Consider the following 24,951-nt stretch of genomic DNA (forward strand, 5'->3'; position numbering starts at 1 on the left):
ATTGTCCCCTACAACCATTTCTTCTATGAGGTCCTCGCTACTCACCAAAATTAAATCTAAAATGGCATCCCCTCTAGTCGGTTCAGCAACTGCTTGATGAAGGAATCCATCAGCTATCGCATCTAGGAAAATCTGAGCCCTATTATTATTACTAGCACTGATCCTCCAGTCTATATCTGGGAAGTTAAAGTCTCCCATGATCACGCAGTTTCCATTAGTATTTACTTTATTAAAGACATTAAAAAGGGCTCTATCCATATCCACATTAGATCCCGGAGGTCTAGAGCACACCCCAAGCACTATCGTAGGAGAGGCTTTACTAGTTATCTTCCCCAATGTAATTTTTGCCCAGACGGACTCTGTCTTATTCATTGCTTCGCTTCTTATTTCTTTACATTCTACCTCATCATTGATATACAATGCTACTCCACCACCTTTACCTTTGTTTCTGTCTTTCCTAAGCAGCACATAACCTTCAATACCTGTAGTCCAGTCATGACTACTATTCCACCATGTTTCTGTTATCCCTATAATATCTGGTTTTACTTCCTGCACCAGTAGCTCTAGTTCCTCCATTTTGTCGGGCTCAATGGGTAGGGATCAATGGCTCAATGTCTAGCTGGCAGCTGCTATTAAGCGGAATGCCCCATGGGTCGGTCCTTGGGCCAGTTTTGTTCAATATCTCTATTAATGATCTGGAGGATGCAATGGATTGCACTTTCAGCACATTTCAGATGACACTAAACTGGGAGGAGTGGTAGATATGCTGGAGGGTAGGTATAGGATACAGAGGGACCTAGACAAATTAGAGGATTGGGCCAAAAGAAATCTGATGAGGTTCAACAAGGACAAGTGCAGAATCCTGCACTTAGGATGGAAGAATCCCATGAACTGTTACAGATTAGGGACCAAATGGCTAGGCAGCAGTTATGCAGAAAAGGACCTAGGGGTTACAGTGGACGAGAAGCTGGATATGAGTCAACAGTGTGTCCTTGTTGCCAAGAAGGCTAACGGCATTTTGGGCTGTATAAGTAGGAGCATTGCCAGCAGATCGAGGGATGTGATCATTCCCCTCTATTTGGTATTGGTGAGACCTTATCTGGAATACTGTGTCCAGTTTTGGGCCCCACACTACAAGAAGGATGTGGAAAAATTGGAAAGTGTCGAGCAGAGGGCAACAAAAATTGTTAGGGGCTGGAGCACATGATTTATGAGGAGAGACTGAAGGAACTGGGATTTAGTGTGAAAAAGAGAAGAATGAGGGGGGATTTGATAGCTGCTTTCCCCTACCTGAAAGGGGGTTCCAAAGAGGATGGATCTAGACTGTTCTCAGTGTTCTACCAGATTATAGAACAAGGAGTAATGGTCTCAAGTTGCAGTGGGGGAGCTTTAGGTTGGATATTAGGAAAAACTTTTTCACTAGGAGGGTGGTGAAGCAAAGGAATGGGTTACCTAGGGAGGTGGTGGAATCTCCTTCCTTAGAGGGTTTTAAGGTCAGGCTTGACAAAGCCCTGGCTGGAATGATTTAATTGGGGATTGGTCCTGCTTTGAGCAGGAGGTTGGACTAGATGACCTCCTGAGGTCCCTTCCAACCCTGATCCTCTATGAAACCAAGGAGGGCCAAGATTTCTAGAAGGGCATGGTTGAAGGTGTCGAAGTTGGCGGATAGGCCCAGGAGGATGGAGCACTGTTCCTAAGAGTTGGCTAGGAAGAGGTCATTACAAAATTTGTCATGAGTATTTTCGGGGGAGTACAAGCAGTGGAACCCGGATTAGAGAATTTCTAAAATGGAATTTGAGGACTATAAACCGCATATTCAGTTATCTTAGAGATGAAAGAGAGAAAGCAGATGGGGCAGTAGCTGGAGAGGCAAGTGGGGTTAAGGGAGGAATTTTTTAAAATGGAAGAGACTAAAGCGTGCTGATATGTATGTACTCAGTTTTTCCAAGCATTCTCTTAGCTGATTTTTTGTCATAAGATAAATTGTCAAAATTTTCATTATTTCGTTAATATCTCTTAAACATTTTAAAAATGACACTTGCTACAGACTGCTTTTAAAAATCCCATCTTATTTCTCTAATATCTTTTGTTTAGCATGGATTCATTCTGCCTTTTTGTTGCCTTTATCTTTTCCCTGCAAACCTTCTAAATAGCTGTATATCTTTACTAGGTTCCCTCTCCTATCTCTGTCCCAGTACTGGTTGTTTTATATTCCCTTGTGAAGCCATATTACCTATTTTACTCTTTGCATTTTTCTTTCAGTGGAATCATAATCTGTTGGGCAAACAACATAATTATCTATATCTATATCTCTGTTAGAAGGTTTAAATCTTTGAAATGCAGAGTAGACATTAAACAGAATTTGTCTTAATACCAATATCATTATTCTCATCTGGTTCCAACCAGTATGACTCAAATAGTAATGACTGAAATGTACATGATTTTGTTCTAAAGGAAATGCTGTTTTTCAGACTCTCAAACTGTGAAGAGTTGGCATGTCTGCTGACACCTAACTTTCTGTTCAATTATCTCCTCAAGATGGCAGCCTCTTGTTGAAATCACTCTAATGACCGAAGGATAAAGCTCCACTTTCTGGCATTCTAACTGAAAAACATAGAAATTGGATTACCTTGCTCTCGCCTCTTCTTTTTGTCTTTCAGGCTATGTAATATTTTCAATCTCCTGTCTTCAAATTTTCGATAGAGACGCCTTCAGACAGTAGCATTACATCCATTTATCCCTGTTGTTCCTTTCTGAATTTGAATTAAAGTTGTTCTGAATTCATGACACATTCCTCATACTTCTGATGTCCTTCTACATCTATTACTCCGATTTACTTCAAGGGAGTTCCATGCCTGGAATGACTGCAGGACAGGGCCCTTGAAATCAAACATTATACTGTTTTCCCTGAGTAGTGGGGTATTTTAAGTAAAAACTCTATTATATTTCCTTCTATTCCTTCCTATTCCTTATAGAATAAATATTCTATATTTTCTAAGTAGAAATGAAAAGATTGAACAGCTTGTTATGTACTGAGTCTAAAATATTTCTGTCAAGGGTAAAGTAGAAAGAAATGGATGGCTGCACATGCATACTGCTGCATGTATGTATAATCAAAACTATAACAACTGATATGGAAGAAGAGTACAAACCTAATATTTTGATGAAACAGCAATCTGCTGATTTATGATTGGATATAAACAAAACAGCACATATTCAACCCGGATTTAACCTGCATCATTTAAATCCACTGATTTCAGTGGGGTAGAGTTACTCTGCAGATTAATTTAGCCCAGTTTGCCTAACATAATTTTGCCAGTTATGACATGGCACTTATACAACATATCTAGGCACTGACATGGCTCTCATCACTGTATTATTTACACACCTTACAATTATTAATGGATTTTTTTTTCCTCACAAAGCCTCTATGCGGTAAGGACATGTTCTCCCCATTGTACATGTAGGATCCTGATGCAGACTAGGTGACTTGCCCGAAGACACACAGGAAATCTGTGGCTGGGCCAGAATTTGAACCCAGATGTCTTAAGGTCATGCCTATAGATTTTACAATTAAATAAACTGGCATTAAATTTCAGCATCTGATTTTTTAATTTTTTAGTAGAGATACCTGCTCAAGGAATGGTAGAATAAGAATAGCCAAATTATCATGATATCAAGTTAATAACTTGAAGCTGAGTCCTAACTGTAAACCTATGGTAGGTTACTTTTCCAGTGACACATGGCACAAACTTCAGCTCCAAATATTCTAGGTAGTCAAGCCTGATTATCGATATTGTAATCATATGTTCTCATTCCTTGTTTATATTGTGAGGAGAAGAAGAAAATGAACAAACTATAAAAAAAACAATCAATTTTCTGGTTTTGTTATAAAAAATTTGTGAAATGTAAAAAGTAAAGAAATGGGTGGCATGAGCATTTACATTACGTAAAATTGAAACATTTTTTAAAAAATCTAAACTTATTGATAGCATGTATACCATGTATTTTCCAGACCAGGTCCTTTAAAATATTTGCTTAAACAATGGAGTCTAAAGGTAATATTCAACCTACTAGAACTGCTACAGTAAAATACATATTTACAGACTAGACACGAGTCCACCATATATGTCATAGATTAGGATAACTGCACATATATTTCAGTCAGTGGTTCAGCAAGGGAACCCAGTCTCAGGCTTCCAGCTCCCCAGCTGTTGCCCTCTCTTGGGTGGAGACCCTTCTGATCAGCGTATGTCCAGGCTGAACCATTCGCTGTCTTCACCATGTTGCTCTCAGCAAAGACAATCTTCCTAAACAGAGCTGCTTGCTTTCTCTTAAAGACTAACAACAGAGAGATTGCTACAGATATAAGTTACCACACAACTCTTTCTAAGCAAGCCTACCTTATTCTTAAGGTAAAAAATAGGGCTGTTGATTAATCTCAGTTAACTCGCATGATTAACTCAAAATTAATCACGATTAATCGCACTGTTAAACAATAGAATACCAATTGAAGTCTATTCAATATTTTGGATGCTTTTCTACATTTTCAAATATATTGATTTCTGTTACAACACAGAATACAAAGTATACAGTTTTCACCTTATATTTTTTATTACAAATATTTGCACTATAAAAATGATAAACAAAAGAAATAGTATTTTTCAACTTAACCCGTACAAGTACTATAGTGCAATCTCTTTATTGTGAAAGTGTAATTTACAAATGTAGATTTTTTTTTTGTTACATAACTGCAATCAAAACCAAAACAATGTAGAACTTTAGAGCCTTCAAGTCCACTTGGTACTACTTCTTGTTCAGCCAATTGCTAAGACAAACAAGTTTGCTTACATTTACGGGAGATACTGCTGCCTACTTCTTATTTACAATGTCACCTGAAAGTGAGAGCAGGCGTTCGTAAGGCACTTTTGTATCCAGTGTTGCAAGGTATTTACGTGCCAGATATGCTAAACATGCATATGCCCCTTCATGCTTCGGCCACTATTCCAGAGGACATGCTTCTGTGCTGATGACGCTTGTTTAAAAAAAAATGCGATAATTAAATTTGTGACTGAACTCCTTGCAGGAGAATTGTATGTCTCCTGCTTTGTTTTACCTGCATTCTGCCATATATTTCATGTTATAGCTGTCTCGAATGATGACCCAGCACATGTTTGTTTTAAGAACACTTTCACAGAGGATTTGACAAAATGCAAAGAAGGTACCAATGTGAGATTTCTAAGGATAGCTACAGCACTCGACCCACGGTTTAAGAATCTGAAGTGTCTTCCGAAATCTGAGAAGGACAAGGTATGGACCATGCTTTCAGAGGCAATATTCGGATGTGGAAATTAGAGAACCTGAACCACCAAAAAAGAAAACCAACCTTCTGTTGGTGGCATCTGACTCAGATGATGAAAATGAACATATGTCGGTCCACTCTGCTTTAGATTGTCATTGAGCAGAACCCGTCATCAGCATGGACACATGTCCTCTGGAATGGTGGTTGAAGCATGAAGGGACATATGAATCTTTAGTGCATCTGGCATGTAAATATCTTGTGACTCCGGCTACAACAGAGCCATGCAAATGCCTGTTCTCACTCTCAGGTGACATTGTAAACAAGAAGCAGGCAGTATTATCTCCTGCAAACTGTAACCAAACTTGTTTGTCTGAGCGACCGGCTGAACAAGAAGTAGGACTGAGTGGACTTTGTTTTATTTTTGAATGCATTAATTTTTGTGTACATAATTTTACATTTGTAAGTTCTATTTTCATGATAGAGTTTGCATGACAGTACTTGTATTAGGTGAATTGAAAAATACTGTTCTGTTTTTTAGAGTGCAAATATGTGTAATAAAAATAAATATAAAGTGAGCATTGTACACCTTGTATCCTGTGTTGTAACTGAAATCCATATATTTGAAAATGTAGAAAACATGCAAAATATTTAAAGAAATGGTATTCTATTATTTAAAAGCACCTTAATCACGTGATTAAGCGTGATTAATTTTTTTAATCGCTTAACAGTCCTAGTAAAAAGCATTAGAGAAATGTATTAAAAACAATAAAAGAACCTACATGTATGATGATAAGGTTACCAGAGTTCATCCTAACTCTAATATGAGTTCTGGCAAGAGCAGTCTTTCAACACTCCAGCCTAAGGGTTTCCTTGTGGTTACAAGTTCATCACAGCTTCAGCTCAGAACAAGTACACTCATGACAAGGTTTGTCCACCCTTTTATACAGATAAAGAATGTTTGATTTGGAGTTTCTAGAAGCAGTTGTTTAGTATTTAGTGGGCCTCTCTCCCCATGGCATACCTTCAGAAGGTTTGCTTCAGAGGGGAGAAGTTGCATTCCCCTCATCTGAAGGTAATTCCTAGGAAACCACTTCATAAGTATTGTTCCAAAAAGACTTTTGAACTTTCTTATACCTTCCAGAAATTGCATTAACTTTGTCTTCCTGCTCAAGAAGATCCATACAAACTCACAATAGTACATAAACCTTTGCACTTCTAATACATTGTATCCCAAAGCTATTAACCCTAATTCAATAAGGTTCATTCAGAATATTACAGGATATTGTCAGTCTGTCACGGTGACTTTTTATCATTTTGCTAAATGTTCATTGTACACCACAATGTAGTAGTCCTCTACTAAAACAACTATTAAATTTTAGAAAGATCTCTCCTTAGTAATATGCATGAAAGGCCTGATGCAATGTCTGTTGGATGCCATTGACTTTTGTGAACATTGGAGCAGGCACCATATATTGCAGCCCTTATTCAAGCAAAACTCCAATGGATTTCAATGGGAAATGTTCCGAGGCTGCAACATCCCACTGCTATTTCTAGCATGATAGTTTGAGCGCCACTAATACAAGTCTGTCTACCTTGGCTTGGAGGCTCACTCCTAGCTGGAGTGCAGATATACCCTCAGGAGACCTATTTCCACCTATTTCCCCTGCCCCACCTGCTCTGTGTGCTCCTTCCAATGCAGCTCAAAGCACCCAATCTTGCATGATGCCTCCTGCTTGTCTGCTTATGTATAGCAAAATAATTGCTGAGGTATTCATCAAAGTCAGTGGGAAATGAAACAGCTCAGCGTCTTGCCCATAAGTGCTCTGAGTGTGGAATGGCAGTTGATGCTGTGAGTAGCAGTAACTTTCATGCTATATTATGGAAGAAAATCCACTGGGTTCAGAGCGGAATTTATTGTGTAAAGACTTTGAGGAAAATTAAAGGTGAATCTGAGAAGGCCAACAGACATCATCCCCCTGTTTTTCATCTGAGGAGGGATATTCGTTTTAGACATGCTTAAGTTCTAACAACCCACACTGTCCTGTAGCCACACATCACAAGGTTTTTTTTTTTCTTGAGGTCAGACCATAGTTCTCAAAGCAACACAGTGATTTTCTTATTTAGAGGAAAAGTAGAAAGCTGATTGTTCTGATTAATCTAGGAACTCAAAAAAAAAGTATGTTGGCAAGATGTAATTGCTGCTCCAGTTGTGAGGAAAGGTAGAACCTCTGTTGTTTTGAAGTTCTTTAAGAGACAGTCTTCTGATCTAAAACTGGTCAGCTTAGATGTGCTATTTACTCCTGTTAGTGAGATAAGACCCTTTTGTAAAGTTCACACTGAGTTAAAGAAAAGAAGAAATGTATGTTGATGTTAGCAACTATTCCCTTAGCTTTCATTATTAGCCACTATACACAGAGAAGTCATGATTGCCATATTGGAACAGACCATCATCCATTTAGTCTGCTCCTCTAGTTTAGGCAGTGTCATGACCCTATATTTGTGCATCAAGGAAGGTGAAAGCCCGCATCCTCCTTTCATAATGCTTGTGGCCAATTATGTAATGATATTCTTTAGGGTGAAAATCTCCTTGCAGACCCCCTTTAGCTCTCAGTTTATACTCTATGGCAGAGGCCCATGTCACTTTATAACCAAGTTAGACTGCAAATTATTTTTATTCATGTAACTGTCTAATCCTTCTCTGTTAATCTAGTGTCAAATTCTGCCTTCAGACATATGAGTGACTCCCATTGGTTTCAATAGGAGTTGCACTGCTGAAGGTGGAATTGGGCCATCACTGTGTTTGTCTGATTAATATCCTGCAGGTGGAGGATAGCTTGGTTTATATGCTATGTATAAAATAATTTCCTTGTACTTGCTACTAATCTTAATGAGTGTCTCTTTGTTGTGTTATGAGACAGGACACACAGAACCCAGTTGGATTTCACTATAATTTTTATGATTGTATATAGTGCACCTTTGTCATATCCCTTCTTACTTTTCTACCTTCCAGATTAAATTTAATCCTAATATTTTAAATCTCTTCTTGTGTCTAACCTGTACTCTGCCCTTTGCCTTACGTTGCTTCTCATTTCCTTTCCCTTCTTTATTGCAGCTCTGAGATAAATCAAACACAAATGTTTGCAGTATTTGAGGTTGGAAAGATTGATATAATGCCATCATATATTTCTCCTGTTATTCTCTGTCCTTTTTTATTTTTTTTCAGTTCTGCTCTGCATTGAGCCAATGTCTTCACAGAGTTCTCCCCAATGACACTTAGAACAGTAGCAGCTAATTCAGAACCCCATCAGCAGGCCAGATTCTTCTGTCTGTTTCACTGCTGTAAATTCAGATCAATTCCACTGAAGTGAATTGAATTAATCTAGATTTACACTAGTGTCTGAGATCAAAGTCTAGCTCTGTATGTTTAAGCCTCTCCTTGAACGCCTCTCCCCAACAAAATGTAGAACTGGTTATTCTTTTTCCTTGTTAATATTTCCAGTGCCTTCTATTGATGTTGAAAAGGTAGATTTTGCCAAAGAATAGAATATGTATTTTTTTTACTTATGGAAAGTTTACACTAATAAAGGAAAATATTTCTTCATTTGAAAACTTTATATATGCTTGTACAATACCTTGCACAATGGGGGCCTGATCCTGAGTGAGGAGTATGTGCATTATGGTAATATAAATATTCAATAATTATAAGAAAAGAGAGCCTGATTCTGCAGGCTTTGTGAAGCTAGCACTTTCAATACAATCAGTGGGAGCTTGGGTGTGTAAGGGCCGCACGATAGGGCACATAGAGTAGCCAAAAATAGGAAATAATCTCTTTCAGTGTGCAATGCCTTGCACTTACCTCCCTCGAATTTCATTTGCTCTCATAGTGCTCAGTCACTCACTTAGAGCCTTTCATTGAAGCCCATTGGTATTCTGTGGTGTGGGCAATACAGGATCATTTGCAGCTATGGGTTTAATACTATATAACAGGCTCATAGAATTTGTTTTTTGCTTTCATTACTTTACTCATTTCATATATTTTAAGGAATATTTACCCAGAATTTGCATTTACATTTTTCGGAAAGTTGCTGAACTCCTATGATAAGGTTGGTCTTATTCTTCTCAGTTTTGCTTCCAGTTAGTTTAGTCCATTATGGGCCTTATCCAAACTAGCAATTGTCTGACTGTGGATACTGTCATAAAACACAGGTTTCAGAGTAGCAGCCGTGTTAGTCTGTATTCGCAAAAAGAAAAGGAGTACTTGTAGCACCTTAGAGACTAACAAAATTATTAGAGCATAAGCTTTCGTGAGCTACAGCTGAGCTGTAGCTCACGAAAGCTTATGCTCTAATAAATTTGTTAGTCTCTAAGGTGCCACAAGTACTCCTTTTCTTTTTGTCATAAAAGAATGTATAAAGGAAGCTGGGGCTAAAAATTATGTTAGGTGAAAACACAAGTACATTACCTTTTTGTGTTTTGGAAAGCAAAAATATTGTGCTTCATGTCTTGGATATGCCTTGGTTGATTGTTACTAATACTGTCGAGTTTTATATTGTCTTTTTAGGGAAAACTGGCCATACAGAAGCGGTGCGAGTTGTATATCAGCCAGAAAACATCAGATTTCAGAAACTGCTCAAGGTCTTCTGGGAGAATCATGACCCGACACAAGGTAGAGTGATGAGTGAGCCACTATTTAATTATCTTACTAATTACAGCTGGGATAATTAGTGTTTGAGCTGCATGGAAGAGATGAACCTTGAAATCACACGGGAGCTCAAGAATATGATTGCAGACATTTATTGACAGAGAGTGAGAGGGAAAGAGAGGGAGAATGAGGATATAGAAGCTCACAATACCCCTCCCCCGTTACAGCTGTCTGTGCTGAGAAAATTCCCACTGAGAGAGTGACTGGACAATAGAAAATCCTTTCACCTTTCATTATGACAATTTTTCTTAATGCTATCTTTTGTCTCCTAAATTAAAGCATATTTCTTGGCAGCTTCAGAGTTGGCGATTTTATTCATGCACGGAAACTTTACCCTCCATTAGTTTTACATTTTTCATCCTTTTTAAATTACTGTGGGTTTCTTTTCTGATTAGAGAAAATGAGCAAAAGGAAGTAAGACAGGATGCTCAGAGGTACCACCAGCAGCAACATATTCGCTTTTTGCCTTATTCAAGCATTTTGGTTTAATTTATCCTCCTTGGAAGTGGCAACATGATGCTGTTGTTCATATCTGCTCAAACGGAAATGATGAATTGTACTGAGAAAACATTTCAAGTGTGTGTGTGTGTGGTTTCAACAAACATTAACTCCAATATGATGCCCTGAAATATTACATAAAAATAATTCATTTCCACTTTCTCAACCTTGTCACTACTGTTGTCTTACATTTACCTATCTGGTTAATATTAAAAAGGACACTCTTAAGAGGGGTGTATGTTTTCTCCTCTTATGACCTTCTGGAGACCTCAGCTTTAGTAACTGGAGTGGAGACAAGAGGGAAAAAGTACCTTTAGCAGGAGATGTGTGAGACATATCTCTTGAATATTTGGAGATCTGCTTCCTTGGGGTTTCAGTTCAGGTCACAGTAGACAAGAAAGAAAATTAAAAAAAACTGGCACCCTTTTCAGGTTGAACCTTCTTCTGGTCACCTGGTAACTTTTATTTCTGATCCATATATGTCTATTTCATTTATAGCCTGATCCTAAAAACCTCTACTCACAGGAGTAGTCCCATGTGCAGAACCACTATCTTCAAATGGGACTATTTGTGTGAGAAGGAGCTATACCTGTGAATTAGAGTATACAGGGTCAGGTCCTTATATTGTAAGGCTTCTTTTTGCATTACAGGATACAGGCCGGAACACACCAATGTTCAATGCATTAGGAATAAAAGTTTACAACAGAAAAAAATACCGCAACAGTTGGCCACCTAGTTGACAGTCTCCTCAGTGAGCTTATGGATTGAATAGCATGGAGCTTAGCTAACGTATCACTCCTAGTAATGTTCTACCTAAGCTGTGGTTGAGGCATGTTGGAGAAATGTAGGAAAGTTTGTACTGCCACTGTCTGTGTTGTACCTGTTTTATATATTAATTCTGAACTTCTTCTAGTGCAGAGGTTCCCCAAGCTGCTCTGGTGATGCACAGAGAGATGGATAGTCACATGGTGATGACTCCCCCCCCCCCCAGCAGCCAAATCCCATTAAAGATTCCTACAATTCCTTTCCTTTGTCAGCAATTGCTCTAGTTGCTACAGGGGTATAATGAGACTGAACAGGTGTGAACATGATTCACAAAACAGCAAGTGGAAGGAGTGGTATTCACAAGATGCTCTTGGTATTTAAATGCAGCCCATGCTGTGAAAAAAGGTTCAGAACCTCTGGTCTAGCAGTTTTCACAGGTATTAACTTTAATCATCAGATACAGTTTTTGTTCAAGATAGTGAGAAAGGTTTCTGCCAATCTGGCTGTCTGAATATTTTGAAGCAGCTTCCCACCGTGCATAGAATCATAGACATGTAGAGTCGGAAGGGGCCTTGAGAGGTTATCTAGACTTTGTGTGTATAACCTATTCTTAAACCTCCAATGATGGGGATTCTACAACCTCCCTTGGTAATGTCTTCTAGTCCTTAATTATCCTTATAGTTAGATATTAGGAAATATTTTTTAACCTAACTCCTTGCTGCTGATTACTTGTCCTATCTTCAAAGGACAAGGAAAGCAATTGATCACCATCCTCTTTATAAAAATCCTTAACATACTTGTAGACTTATTAGGTCATCCTTCAGTCTTCTCTTCTCAGGGAAGACTAAACATGCCCAGTTTTAAAAAACTTCAGGGATCAGGCTTTCTAAGCATTTTCTCATTTTTGTAGCTTTCCTTTGGACTCCCTCTCAATGTAGACACTGTTTTTCATCTGAGGCCTCATCACTGCCCAGCAGAGCAGGGCAATTATCTCCTGTGTCGGATGTATAAGACGCTCCTGTTAATACACCCCTGAAAATTAGCGGTACAGAAGTTTAGGTATATTACATCAACACTATTTCCTTTGTCAAACTTGTAATCTTGTCAAAAAAGGATTAAGTTAGTTTGATAGGATCTATTGTCCATAAACCCATGTTGATTAGTATTAGCTATATTATCCTCCTCTAATTCTTTAGTAATCATCTCTCATAACAGCCACTTCATTATCTTGCCTGAGTCAAGGTCAGATTGACAGGTGGGTCAGACAGATGGACCCATGTCATCCTGTTTATCCTTCTTAAATATTGGCACAGCATTAGCTTTCTTCCAGTCTTCTTGACCTTTCCAGGTGATCCAAGACTTATTGAAAAAAATCAAATTAATGGTCCAGCAAGCTCCTCATATAGTTATTTTTTTTAAATAAAAACTCTAGGATGCAATTTTCCTGGATCTCTTGGCCTCCCAGACCATCCCTAACTGCTAAGTTGTCTAGCAGGAATTCAGTGATGTAGGATGGATTAGTGAGCAGATACCTTCTGAAGCTTTGACAGGTTGAAAAGAACTGACAGCTGGATCACAAGCTTCTTGACGATATGAGGGTACTATCTATGGATTCTGGAGTTTCATGGATCCAAAGATTTTGCTGCTGTGTAGTTGCTGTAGGACAAACAGGTTCTGGTGCCAGAGGACTTATTTGAAGCTCTAGAAAGAGCTGCCTGTAAGCTTCAGTGCTTCTTTGTACTCTTACACACACACACGCGCGCACACGTGCGCACACACACACTTTTCTTGTCCAAGGAATTAGTAGATGCATTGCTAACTCTACAGAGAAGGTGCAGATTTTGTATACAGATAAAGATTTGGATCAGTATATAAGTGACCATGAGACCCACTCTCATATCCCCTGGATCTGACATCATAAATACACTTACAGTTGTGTGTGTGTGTGTGTGTCTGACCTCTCAGAAGAGAATTTTATTAACATATTACTGGGCCCTGGGCTACTGACCTAGTTGTAACTAGTTCCTAATTACAAGCCAGGAAGGAGAATTTTCAGGTCTGGTTCCATAGTGGAACCATTGTAGAGTACCCACTCCCCTCCTCCCCCCAATATGGTTAAATAGAAATACCTAGGAGCTTTCATTAGCCTTATCAAGCTTTTGTTGGATCCAGTAGAGCACTGAAGTCCAGTGGGGCAGTTGGCCCAGCATTTTAGAAGATCTCTGTAAACCAAGCATAGGTTCCTCCCATCTTGGAAGGAAGTCACATTTAAGGGTTGAGACATCACTCACATATACTTAATGGTGCATGAGGTTTGTTTCTTTGCAGAAAAGAAATGATATTTTAACTGTTCAGCTGTGCTAACACAAGGTTAAGGGTGACTTGAACTCAGTCTGTAAGAATCTACCCAGGGAAAATTTGATAGAGGACTTTTCAGTCTAGTAGATAAAGATAAGATCCCATAGCTAGAAGCTGAAGCTAGACAAATTCACACTGGAAAGAAGATGCAAATTTTTTACCGTGAGGGTAATTAACCATTGGAACAACTTGTTAAGGGTTGTGGTTGATTCCCCCTCAGTGAGGATTTTAAAATCAAGATAAGGAAAAAAACATCCAAAAGATACTATAGTTCAAACAAGAATTACTTCAAGGAAGTCCTAGGGCCTGCATGATACAGGAGGTCAGACTAGGTGATCATGGTGGTTCTTTCTGGCCTTAGCTATGAATCTGAACAACCTGTGGAACTTCATATTCACCTCTGAATTTCAGATAGAGAACTCTAATTTCTAGAACTGTTCCAGAGGTGGTACTCTTCCCCCCTACCTTTCCCCCCCCCCCACCATGGTTGCATCAAACTGCAAGCAGCAAACAGACAGATATTCTCAAAAAAACAAAAAACGCTTTATAGCTACATATCGGTCTCTCTGCACATACCTCTGATAGGAGTCAAAGAAGGCCTCTATAAATAAAACTGTACCCATAGCAGCAGTGTTTCATTAAATGCCTGGCTATTATGACTATTCTCCCTGAGTGTTTGGGTGTCTGCCTATATATAGGCTTGAATCTGAGATCCCAGATGATTCTTCCCTAAGAGTTGGTACAAACAAGGATATTTTCATACCTCACTTAGAAGATGCATTATGGCAGAGCAAAGGCAAAGCATTCCACATATGGCACTGGATGGCGAGAACCCCAGGCCAGAAAAAGGTGACATTAGTCAGTAAGCATGCAGAATGTGGTTACATCAGTGCTGTACCAAATTGTTCAGGAAAAAAAGTGCCTGATGTTTGCACCAAGAAAAAGGATCTGAACCTTCATAAACAAATCAGAGTAGGAACATGAAATGTGAGGAATGTGTATGAATGTGACCAAAGAATTGGAAAGATGTAAGATGGAAATATATGAAATCTGAGAGCTGCATTGGAAGGATAGGAAGTCATTTCATGATGTTGGATGGATACAGTAATACTCAGGGTATGAGAAAAATGCACACCCATTTCCTCTCTTTATCTTATTCAAGGAGACAAAGTACGTGCTTGGATATAATCCAATCAGTGATAGAATCATTACAATTTGCCTTTGAGTGAAGCCAGGGAATGTGTCAATCATACAAGTTTATGCCCTTCAACCACCACTGATGACGATGTGATTGATGAGCTGTAAGAATGACTTGTCTAAGCACCACTTACTAACTCACTAAATCAAATAAAAATGTTACCCTTATAATTGGTGACTTGAATGTGAAAGTGGGAGCTTTAAGCTCTCTTAAAGGCGTAATGGGAAACGATGGTCTGGGCTCACAAAATGAGAGAAGTAAGCATTTAGTTGAATTCTGCTATTCTGTACTTTATAACCAAGTTAGACTGCAAATTATTTTTATTCATGTAACTGATGTAACTCATGTAACATATTCATGAGAATATAAGGAACTGAGCAGACAGATTCAAAGGCAGACTAGACAAGACCAGAGCAAATATAAGAGCAAAATGTATTGAGTTTGAGAATTATAAAGAGTAATAATACAAAAAAGGTATATTCACAGTGGTCAGACTTCTTACCAAAAGGTTTTTCCTGCAATCAAACAAAATCATGATGGTAGAGTCTTACTGATGGTGATGGTATTAAACATAGGTGGAGAGATTACTGGTCCATTCTGTATGCCTCACCACAACACAAAAGACAACAGAAAAGAGTGCGGAGCTGGAGCTATCAATCCTGCAAGTGGAAGTTGTATGTGATACAGTATTGTGAAAAATGAAGCCTGTGAAAGCACCAGGGATGGATATCACGCTCATAGAAATTGTTAAGTGATTGGCAAATGCAGTACCAATATTATGTGGAAAATCTGTAATGACCAGAAATTGGCTGGAGGATTGGATGAAGGGAATTTTTTTGCCTTTACCAAAGAAGGGAAACTTGGAGTGTGGTAACTATTGAGATACTGCACATGAACAAATTTCTACTCTATATAATCCAGGAATGCATGAAACAAAGGATAGGCTAAAATTAGAACTACTGCCACAAGATGGTTTCAAAGAGGGCCAAGGCATGTATGCCCAAATCGCAAATATCTATCACATCCCTGAAAAAAAATGCAGGGAGTGCAATCACCCATTGATCATTTGCTTCACTGACTACTCAGAAGTGTTTGATACTGTCCAACAGGGCAGCTTTTGGAGGATACTGGAAGACATGGGGATTCCAAAGCATCTCATTGCAAGTCTCTACAACCAACAGACCACAGAGCAACCAGCAGTAGGCTCCAATGAGGAATTTTCCACTTAGCAAGATGTGAGACAAGGGTGTATTTTGTCCTGAAACCTGCGTAACATACATGCAGAAATTATGAGACAAGCCTTGAAGATTTTGACAAAATGAAAGGAGCTGGGATTTCCATTGGTGGACACCCCTTACCTGACTTCAGATATCCTGATGAGATAACGCTCTTTGGTACAGCCACTGATATAATGCAATGAAGGTTGGAGTCTCTAAAACCAGTTAGTGAGGAATATGGACTATTCCTGAATGCAACGAAAACAAAATGCATGTATGTTAACATGACTAACAAACAAGATAGAAATGGATATCACTATTACTAGAAAAGTGGAAGATGAATTTAATTATCCAATCAAGGAGGTTATTCCAAAGAAATAAGAGGATGACTAGGGATGGCTCACTCAGCTATGTCCCTTAAGAAAGTTTGAGGAAAATTGTAGCATCTTGAAATGTACAAAAATGTGACTGATGACAAACCTAATTTTTTCCATAGCAATTTAATGGATGTGAATTGTGACAAGTTAATACTGCTGACAATAAGAAAATTGAAGCTTTTGAAATATGGTTCTGGTGAAGGCTCCTGGGTATCTCCGATGGAAAAAGATGAATGCCTATGTTAGAAATATTATTGCGGAGAAGCAGACCTGGATATAGGAAAACAGATGTACTTTGCTCATGTTAGGTATGGAGATGGAAACAACATGGAGAAAGTTATCATGGAAGGAATGGTGGAGGGTCATTCTGGTATGGACAACCAGAGAGGGTATGGATGGATGGTGTGTGGCAGATCACTGGCAGGTCAGCAGCTGAGTGCTCTAAGTTAATGCTGTATTGTGAAGGCTTCAGAAAATTCTGCTACGATGTAACCGATATTCAGAAATAAATACATTAATTTACATGTGAGGCACTGAGGACTTGCTATATTCCAGATGTTGCAACTTTTTTGCAGTGGAATGTTTCTTAAGTTCCCTCTAAGCTGCATGGCTGCACAGCAGGCTATCAAGGGCTGTGCAGGGGAGGAGAGGCACCTCTCTCCTGGCCCCGGGGCTGCCATGGTGAGAGGGGGCTGGGGGGGGGAATCTCTTTCCCTGCCACAACCCTGAGACAGCCTACACCCCAAACCCTTCATTCCTGGCCCCCCAAGCCAACTCTGCCGTAGCTCTGAGCCCCCTCCCACACTCCAAACCCCTCATCCCTGCCCCCACCCCAGAGCCTGCACCCCCAGCCAGAGCTCTCACCCCCCTGCACTCCAACCCTCTGCCCAGCCCTGAGCCCGCTCCCATACTCCAAATCCCTTAGCCCCACATCACCTCCATATTGGTGCACATAACAAAATTCATTCTCTACATGGATGTAAAAAAAATTAGAGGGAACATTGTTTGACTGGTACAGTTTATATGATAGCTTTAACACCAGGTGAAGTCTGAGGTCTTTGACTAGAAACATTTGAGCCACAATGTCCTAGTACTTTACAGATGCCTTATTTTGTAAGGCAGGGGAAGAACATGCCCTCCAGGTACTTATCATTTTCCTGACATCTGCAGTAATAGTGCTAGTGGGTAGAAAGGATTCTTCACCTTGATCTCTATCCACTCCCAGATTTCTCTTCTTTATTTGGTTAAATTCTGATGCAGAATATTACAGGAATACATTACACAGAATACCTGAGAAGGTTTTTCCTGTAGCCAGTTGGGTCAGGAAAGTTTCCTATTCATAAAGTTCGGTATCCTAATTGTATAGATCCAGTGTCATCTTCCAGGGAAAGATGATATATTGGCAAACTTTTTAAGCAGAGTTTCTAGCCAACAATAAAGGTCTCTGTCACAGCCGCCATCTGATATTATCTTTTTTCCAAAAAAAAGGTAAATATCAGTTATTCCCCCCCCACAGGAAAACCAGGCTTATCTATGACTCTGATCCAAGGACAAGCAAATTCTAACATCAATATTGTAGTCCTTTCCTGAATCAAGGAACTTCTCTACATGTTGCCCCTGATTCTAGTCTAGTTGCTATCAATAGCTATGATTAAAGATGGGGAATTTTGTTATTCATCATCATGTACAATAATATTCACAAAGTCCTGCTTTCCAAGCTACTGGGTCGTTTGCCTCCGAAATGAGGTGGGAGTCTCCACTTGGTTCTAAAACTTTTCTGCTCGAAAGCCTAATTTGGGATTGCTGGGATTCTAAATTATGAGTGTTATGCTGAAGACTCAAAGATCCTGTTGAAAAGTGGGAATCCGATCAGTCAAATTTATTAGGCATGGAAGGATTAAATCAGGGGTCAACAACATTTGGCACGTAGCCCATCAAGGTAATCTGCTGGCAGGCCGCAAGACAGTTTGTTTACACTGACCGTCTGCAGCCACAGCCACCTGCAGCTCCCAGTGACTGCGCTTCACCATTCCCAGCCAGTGCTAGCTGCCAGGGGCTGCGCCTGGTCAACAAACAAAATGTCATCCACTGGCAGGCTACGAGACCATGATGGGCTGCATGCTGAAGGATGCTGACCCCTTGATTAGCTTTTTATTGGTAAAAGTCAGTTTCACTGCACACACAAACCAATGAAAAAATATTTCCATTGATGATAATTGAAATAGACAGATAGGCAAAGGAAGCAATGCTGCTTGAGAACTTAGAGTTTGATTTAAGGATATTTACTTTGTATATTTTGACATGTGATGTTGACAGCTTGTGTTTTAACAGTTATCAACTTTTAATTTTTTGAATCTCAGCGTCTCATTGAATCATCATCGTCTCCCCTAATTTCCTGCAACTGTGAAAAGTTCAATTGATAGACATTGAAAAATGCTTAAATATAAGTATTGATATGATAAGCCACAATTAGGGGGAAAAATGAAAATAGAATTTTGCTAAGCTCATCTATGATTTGAAAGAGATTCCTCATCTGAGCAGCTCCTAAATGGGGGGACCTAATAAAGCCCTTGACTGTTAGCTTAGACTATTGACTACACATGGAACAGAACAAACCAAAAAATTCTTTGGTTTCCTACAGAGACATTTGGTTGTCATCTCTGTTCCTACCTCTGATACACAGATGGACAACCTTTCCTCACCTTGGAATAATCTGATCTCACTCATGAAAGGGTTGCTTTGTGAACCTCAGAGCTGGCTGGGGTAGTTACTGTGCAGCAAGAGCCGAAGAAAGGAGAATGAGGGCTTGTCTGTATAGGGACACTCAGGAAAGTTAATCAAAACTAACTAAAAGGTGTGAACTCAAAATTCACATGTTAAACTGCATTAAACCCCTATGTGGACACACTCATTCAGAATTAAAGTGGCTTTAAGTCAGTTTAATTAACCTAATGCTTCATTTGTCTTACTTTAGATATATTCCCTTCTAGCATGCACTAAGGGATTGTCATTTTAGCCTCATAAAGCTCATAGGAAAAAAAAGTACAGAGAAGAATCTGACCTATGAAGATGCCATTCTGTCACAACTGTCTAAAGCACTTTGTCTTTTAAGACCACTAGTGTCTCTGTATGTCCCTGAGCCTCACTTATATTCAGGGAGCCAGGTATCATACTTTACATAGTCAGAACTGTGTCAGGGTTTGTATGCAGCCAAAACTAGTCTTCAAGTTCCCCAAACCCTGGGGGAAATGGGGTTGACCTGAGACGAGTCTATCATGCTCCAAAGACTGTCCATGTAAAATGCACTGTACACCTCTACCCCAATATAACACGAATTCAGATACAACGTGGTAAAGCAATGCTCCGTGGGGGGGGGGGGGGGGGGGAGAAGACCTACACGCTCCAGTGGATCAAAGCAAGTTTGTTATAAAGTGATTTCACCTATAGTGCAGTAAGATTTTGACTCCTGAGGACAGCATTCTATTGGGGTAGAGATGTATGTCACAATTATGACATGGCAGAGGTTTAACCTCCTGTATTTGTCAGTCATTAGTAGACATACAAACCATTTCTCCTCTGTGATCCTCCAAACAGTTTGGCATCAAGCCCCAATGCTGATACATGAATTCTGCAGATTAATATCTGGTCTTCAGTGTGCTGACCCATTTGCAGGGTCTAGAACATATTTGCCACCCGTTTTGAAGGCCTGTACTTTTTTTAGACACTGCATATGGAATCTATCAGTTGCAAATAATTAGAATTAGACACTAGAAGTTGCATTGTATTGCTAATGAGCAGATGTCTACATATACCAGTGGAAGAACAGCTATACATAAAATGGTAAAATGACCCTAAACCGGCATTATGTATTCTGCTACAGACCTACAATTTCATTTAGGATTTTAAGAACAGGGAAAAATAATCTTTAAGCTATATAAAAATGTAACCAACTCTGATATTTTTTCCAATTCTGATATTTCTGTGCTTCTGTTTCCTCCATACCTTACACAGAGTCTGGCAACTCTCCAGGTGAAAGCATCTAGCACCTTTGTCTTGTATTTTAAGTGTTGTTGTGAGACTGACGCTTCCAGCATTACAAGGTGTTTTTTTTTTTTTAAAAAGTAGCAAAGAAGCAAAAGCTATTGTTACCAGATATATTAAACATTATTCAAAATAGAAATTCTGACTCCTTGGGGTCCGTTCTTGGTCCAATACTATTCAATAGTTTCATTAATGACTTGGAGGATGGAGTGGCGAGTATGCCAATTAAATCTCTGATAAATACAAAGCTGGGAGGCTTTTGGAGGATAGGAATAAAATACAACACAGTGTGGAGAAATTAGAGAAATGGGCTGAAATCAATATGAAGAGATACAATAAAGAAACAAGTATTGGTTCATGTAAGGATGAATAACCAGCAGTACAGATATAAAACAGAGGATAACTAGCTAGGAAGTTGAGAGGAGAGCATCTATTAGGGATGGTTTAGGTATAATGGAAGTAGTCCTATCACAATGCATTCACTGGTGAGGTTCCTGGAGTCTGTGAAAACACTATGAGGTGCTAAAAGGCTGTTATGAAAAGCAAACAAGAATGCAGATGATCACTACACATGGCAAGACCCTATTTAAATAAAAAGACCCTAATGTGCAAGTTAGGCCATGACAGCTGAAATTCATGAGGAAGAACAAACAATGAAGTATTTACTTTTTATGGTATATTCAGAACACAAGATAGAGTCCTACAATCCTTGTTCAGAAATGTAGGCTTCCCTTCAGGTTTAAAAGTACCGCAGAAGGGGAGCTTAGGCCTCCTCAGACGTGACACTTTTTAAACCTGAAAACAGCAAGGAGTCCTTGTGGCACCTTAGAGACTAACAAATTTGGTGGGTTTTAGCCCATGAAAGCTTATGTCCAAATAAATTTGTTGGGCTCCAAGGTGCCACAAGGACTCCTCATTGTTTTTGCTGATACAGACTAACACGGCTACCACTCTGAAACCTGCCTTTAAACCTAGTGGTCCTACCCATTACCTTCAGGAATGACAGAATGCGGGCAGGAGGAAGCCATTGTCATTACTTCCATCATTGCCTGGAGATCTCAGGGACTACCAAGATGCAAAGCTTATGGATCTTAAAAAACATACAAGTTTTCCTGCCACCTCCATGCTCCTCTAGCTCCTTCCCCTGGCAATTAAATCGCAGTGATATGTGGCCATTAGCTAGTGACAGGCAAACCCCACAGCCAACCTGTCTGGGGTCTCCTGTCCATCATCATCACGTCCTGGAGAAGATATCACAGATCCAGGAGGTATTTATTTTCTAGACATTGTTGCAAAGTAGCAAGCATATTCTTTGTCAGTGGGGGTTGGACAGGGAGTAGCTGCTTTCTTTGATGCCGAGTTCCTGGATGACTTTGAGCATCCAACTTTGTTTCCAAAGTGAACCGAGATACTTAATCCCAGCATGCCTGAATTGTGCTTTTCTTCCCACTCCTATTCTCTCAAACCCTGAATACACCACAAAAAAGTAAAAATAAATACTTTGTTTTTCCTGCCTCATGAATTTCAACTGTCATGGCATAATTTGCATATTAGACTCTTTATTTAAATAAATTAGACTAGACTTTTTCTGACATATTTCCAGTTCAGGGGCTGTTTTTTTCATATCACAGCAAGAAGCTGATATTTGACTCTGCATCTTTTTAATGAAGTAGAGTGTTAGCAAGCGCAGTGGTTGATAAGATGGCTGAATAGTTTGCATTATAAAGTAAGCTGTGCTGAATCAATTCTGGCTCAAGGGCAAAAGTCCAATTGGGTTGTGATTTCTTTTTGCTTTAAGCCATTGTAGATTATTTATTTTATATGTGACAATGATGTGTTATCCAATCCTCCTGGGCTGCTGACAATTAGCTTTATCTGTTAGTATCTCCAGAATAAGCAAAATGCAGCCCTGGAGAAGAGAAAAATCTGGGCATCCATCATTGTCATCGATGGAAGATGATGCTGTGACTTCAACATTGCAGGATAGCATGCACCTGCTACTCACCTGGAGAGATTGTTCTTTGTTTAGGATTTCCATAACCACTGAGAACTAGTGCACGGAAAATGCCTTTGTTCTATCACAAGTGACCCCAGGGTCATTTGGGCTTGTTTATTCATTCCTGCAATGCTGTGGGTGGGGAGAAGAGGGGAACGTCTACATTGTTCAGGCTTGGTGGTTTATTCTCCAAAGGCAAATCTGGGCTTTGTAATGCTTAATTGTCTTCCGTAGCTTTCATGGAGTCAATGGGTGTTTAGAGTAAATAATGACAGCTGGATTTGGTCCTATAATGTGTAGAACTAGAGATAAGCAACCTAAAAAGGCTTTCCTTGTAGCATTTTTGGATGGGCTGTTCATAATCCACATAAAATGAAAGCATTAGACAAAGTTACAAGAAAATCCTGGACATCCTTTTCTTCTTCAGACAACTCACTTGTGAATTAACTGTACTTGGGTCTAGAAATCTGAAGCAGTGAGGCATGGCACCATTAATCATAGTTTACAGTAATTGTTAGTAGGCTTTTAATCTTTGTTTTTTGGTATAATTTGGTACAAGGAGGTCAAAGCTGCTGACTCTTATAAAGAAGAACATTTTCAATAAATGACTCTCTACCTGCAATTTTCCCTAGCATTTTTTAAGGGAGTACTTGTTTCAGAGCAGTGTCTCAAGACAGGTTTCAGAGTAGCAGACATGTTAGTCTGTATTCGCAAAAAGAAAAGGAGTACTTGTGGCACCTTAGAGACTAACAAATTTATTTGAGCATAAGCTTTCATGAACTACAGCTCACTTCATCGGATGCATTTGGTGGAAAATACAGTGGGGAGATTTATATACACACACAGAGAACATGAAACAATGGGTTTTATCATACACACTGTAAGGAGAGTGATCACTTAAGATGAGCCATCACCAGCAGCAGGGGGGAGGGGGCCATGCGGGTACCCATCACAGTGCCGCTGATTTGAAGGTATACATTGTCCCCAAATGTGAAATAGTTATGGGTGAGGACAAAGTCACAAAGTTCAGCCACCAGGTTAGCCGTGACATTATCGGGGATACTGTTCCTGATGGCTTGTAGCCCACCTTTGTGTGGAATGTTGGTGTAGAGGCTTCTACATCCATAGTGGCTAGGATGGTGTTTTTAGGAAGATCACCGATGGATTGTAGTTTCCTCAGGAAGTCAGTGGTGTCTTGAAGATAGCTGGGAGTGCTGGTAACCTAGAGTATGAGGAGGGAGTCTACATAGCCAGACAATCCTGCTGTCAGGGTGCCAATGCCTGAGATGATGGGGCATCCAGGATTTCCAGGTTTATGGATCTTGGGTAGCAGAATACCCCAGGTTGGGGTTCCAGGGGTGTGTCTGTATGGATAATGTCCCCCGGCTAACCTGGTGGTTGAACTTTGTGACTTTGTCCTCACCCATAACTATTTCACATTTGGGGACAATGTATACCTTCAAATCAGCGGCACTGCAATGGGTACCCGCATGGCCCCACAGTATGTCAACATTTTTATGGCTGACTTAGAACAACGGTTCCTCAGCTCTTGTCCCCTAATGCCCCTACTCTACTTGTGCTAGATTGATGACATCTTCATCATCTGGACCCATGGAAAAGAAGCCCTTGAGGAATTCTACCATGATTTCAACAATTTCCATCCCACCATCAACCTCAGCCTGGACCAGTCCACACAAGAGATCCACTTCCTGGACACTACGGTGCTAATAAGTGATGGTCACATAAACACCATCCTATATCGGAAACCTACTGACCGCTATTCCTACCTACATGCCTCTAGCTTTCATCCAGATCACACCACACAATCCATTGTCTACAGCCAAGCTCTACGATATAAGCGCGTTTGCTCCAACCCCTCAGACAGAGACAAACACTTACAAGATCTCTCTCATGCATTCTTACAAGTACAATACCCACCTGCTGAAGTGAAGAAACAGATTGACAGAAGAGCCAGAAGAGTACCCAGAAGTCACCTACTACAGGACAGGCCCAACAAAGAAAATAACAGAACGCCACTAGCCATCACCTTCAGCCCCCAACTAAAACCTCTCCAACGCATCATCAAGGATCTACAACCTATCCTGAAGGACGACCCATCACTCTCACAGATCTTGGGAGACAGGCCAGTCCTTGCTTATGGACAGCCCCCCAACCTGAAGCAAGTACTCACCAACAATCACACACCACACAACAGAACCACTAACCCAGGAACCTATCCTTGCAACAAAGCCCGTTGCCTACTCTGCCTACATATCTATTCAGGGGACACCATCATAGGACCTAATCACATCAGCCACACTATCAGAGGCTCGTTCACCTGCGCATCTACCAATGTGATATGCCATCATGTGCCAGCAATGCCCCTCTGCCATGTACATTGGCCAATCTGGACAGTCTCTACGTAAAAGAATAAATGGATAAATCAGATGTCAAGAATTATAATATTCAAAAACCAGTCGGAGAACACTTCAATCTC

The 24,951-nt window shown here is 39.8% G+C and overlaps 1 protein-coding gene across 1 annotated transcript in view; it reads left to right on the top strand.

Moving 5' to 3' along the window:
* Window positions 1-24,951, top strand: part of MSRA (methionine sulfoxide reductase A) — a 461,649-nt gene that overhangs the window by 275,280 nt on the left and 161,418 nt on the right. The window contains exon 4 of the mRNA XM_038396785.2: window positions 9,864-9,968. Within this exon, the coding sequence (XP_038252713.2) occupies window positions 9,864-9,968 (105 nt within the window). The remainder of the gene's footprint in view (window positions 1-9,863; window positions 9,969-24,951) is intronic.

This window comes from Dermochelys coriacea, chromosome 3 (assembly GCF_009764565.3).
Source record: "Dermochelys coriacea isolate rDerCor1 chromosome 3, rDerCor1.pri.v4, whole genome shotgun sequence".
Lineage (NCBI taxonomy): Eukaryota > Metazoa > Chordata > Testudines > Dermochelyidae > Dermochelys > Dermochelys coriacea.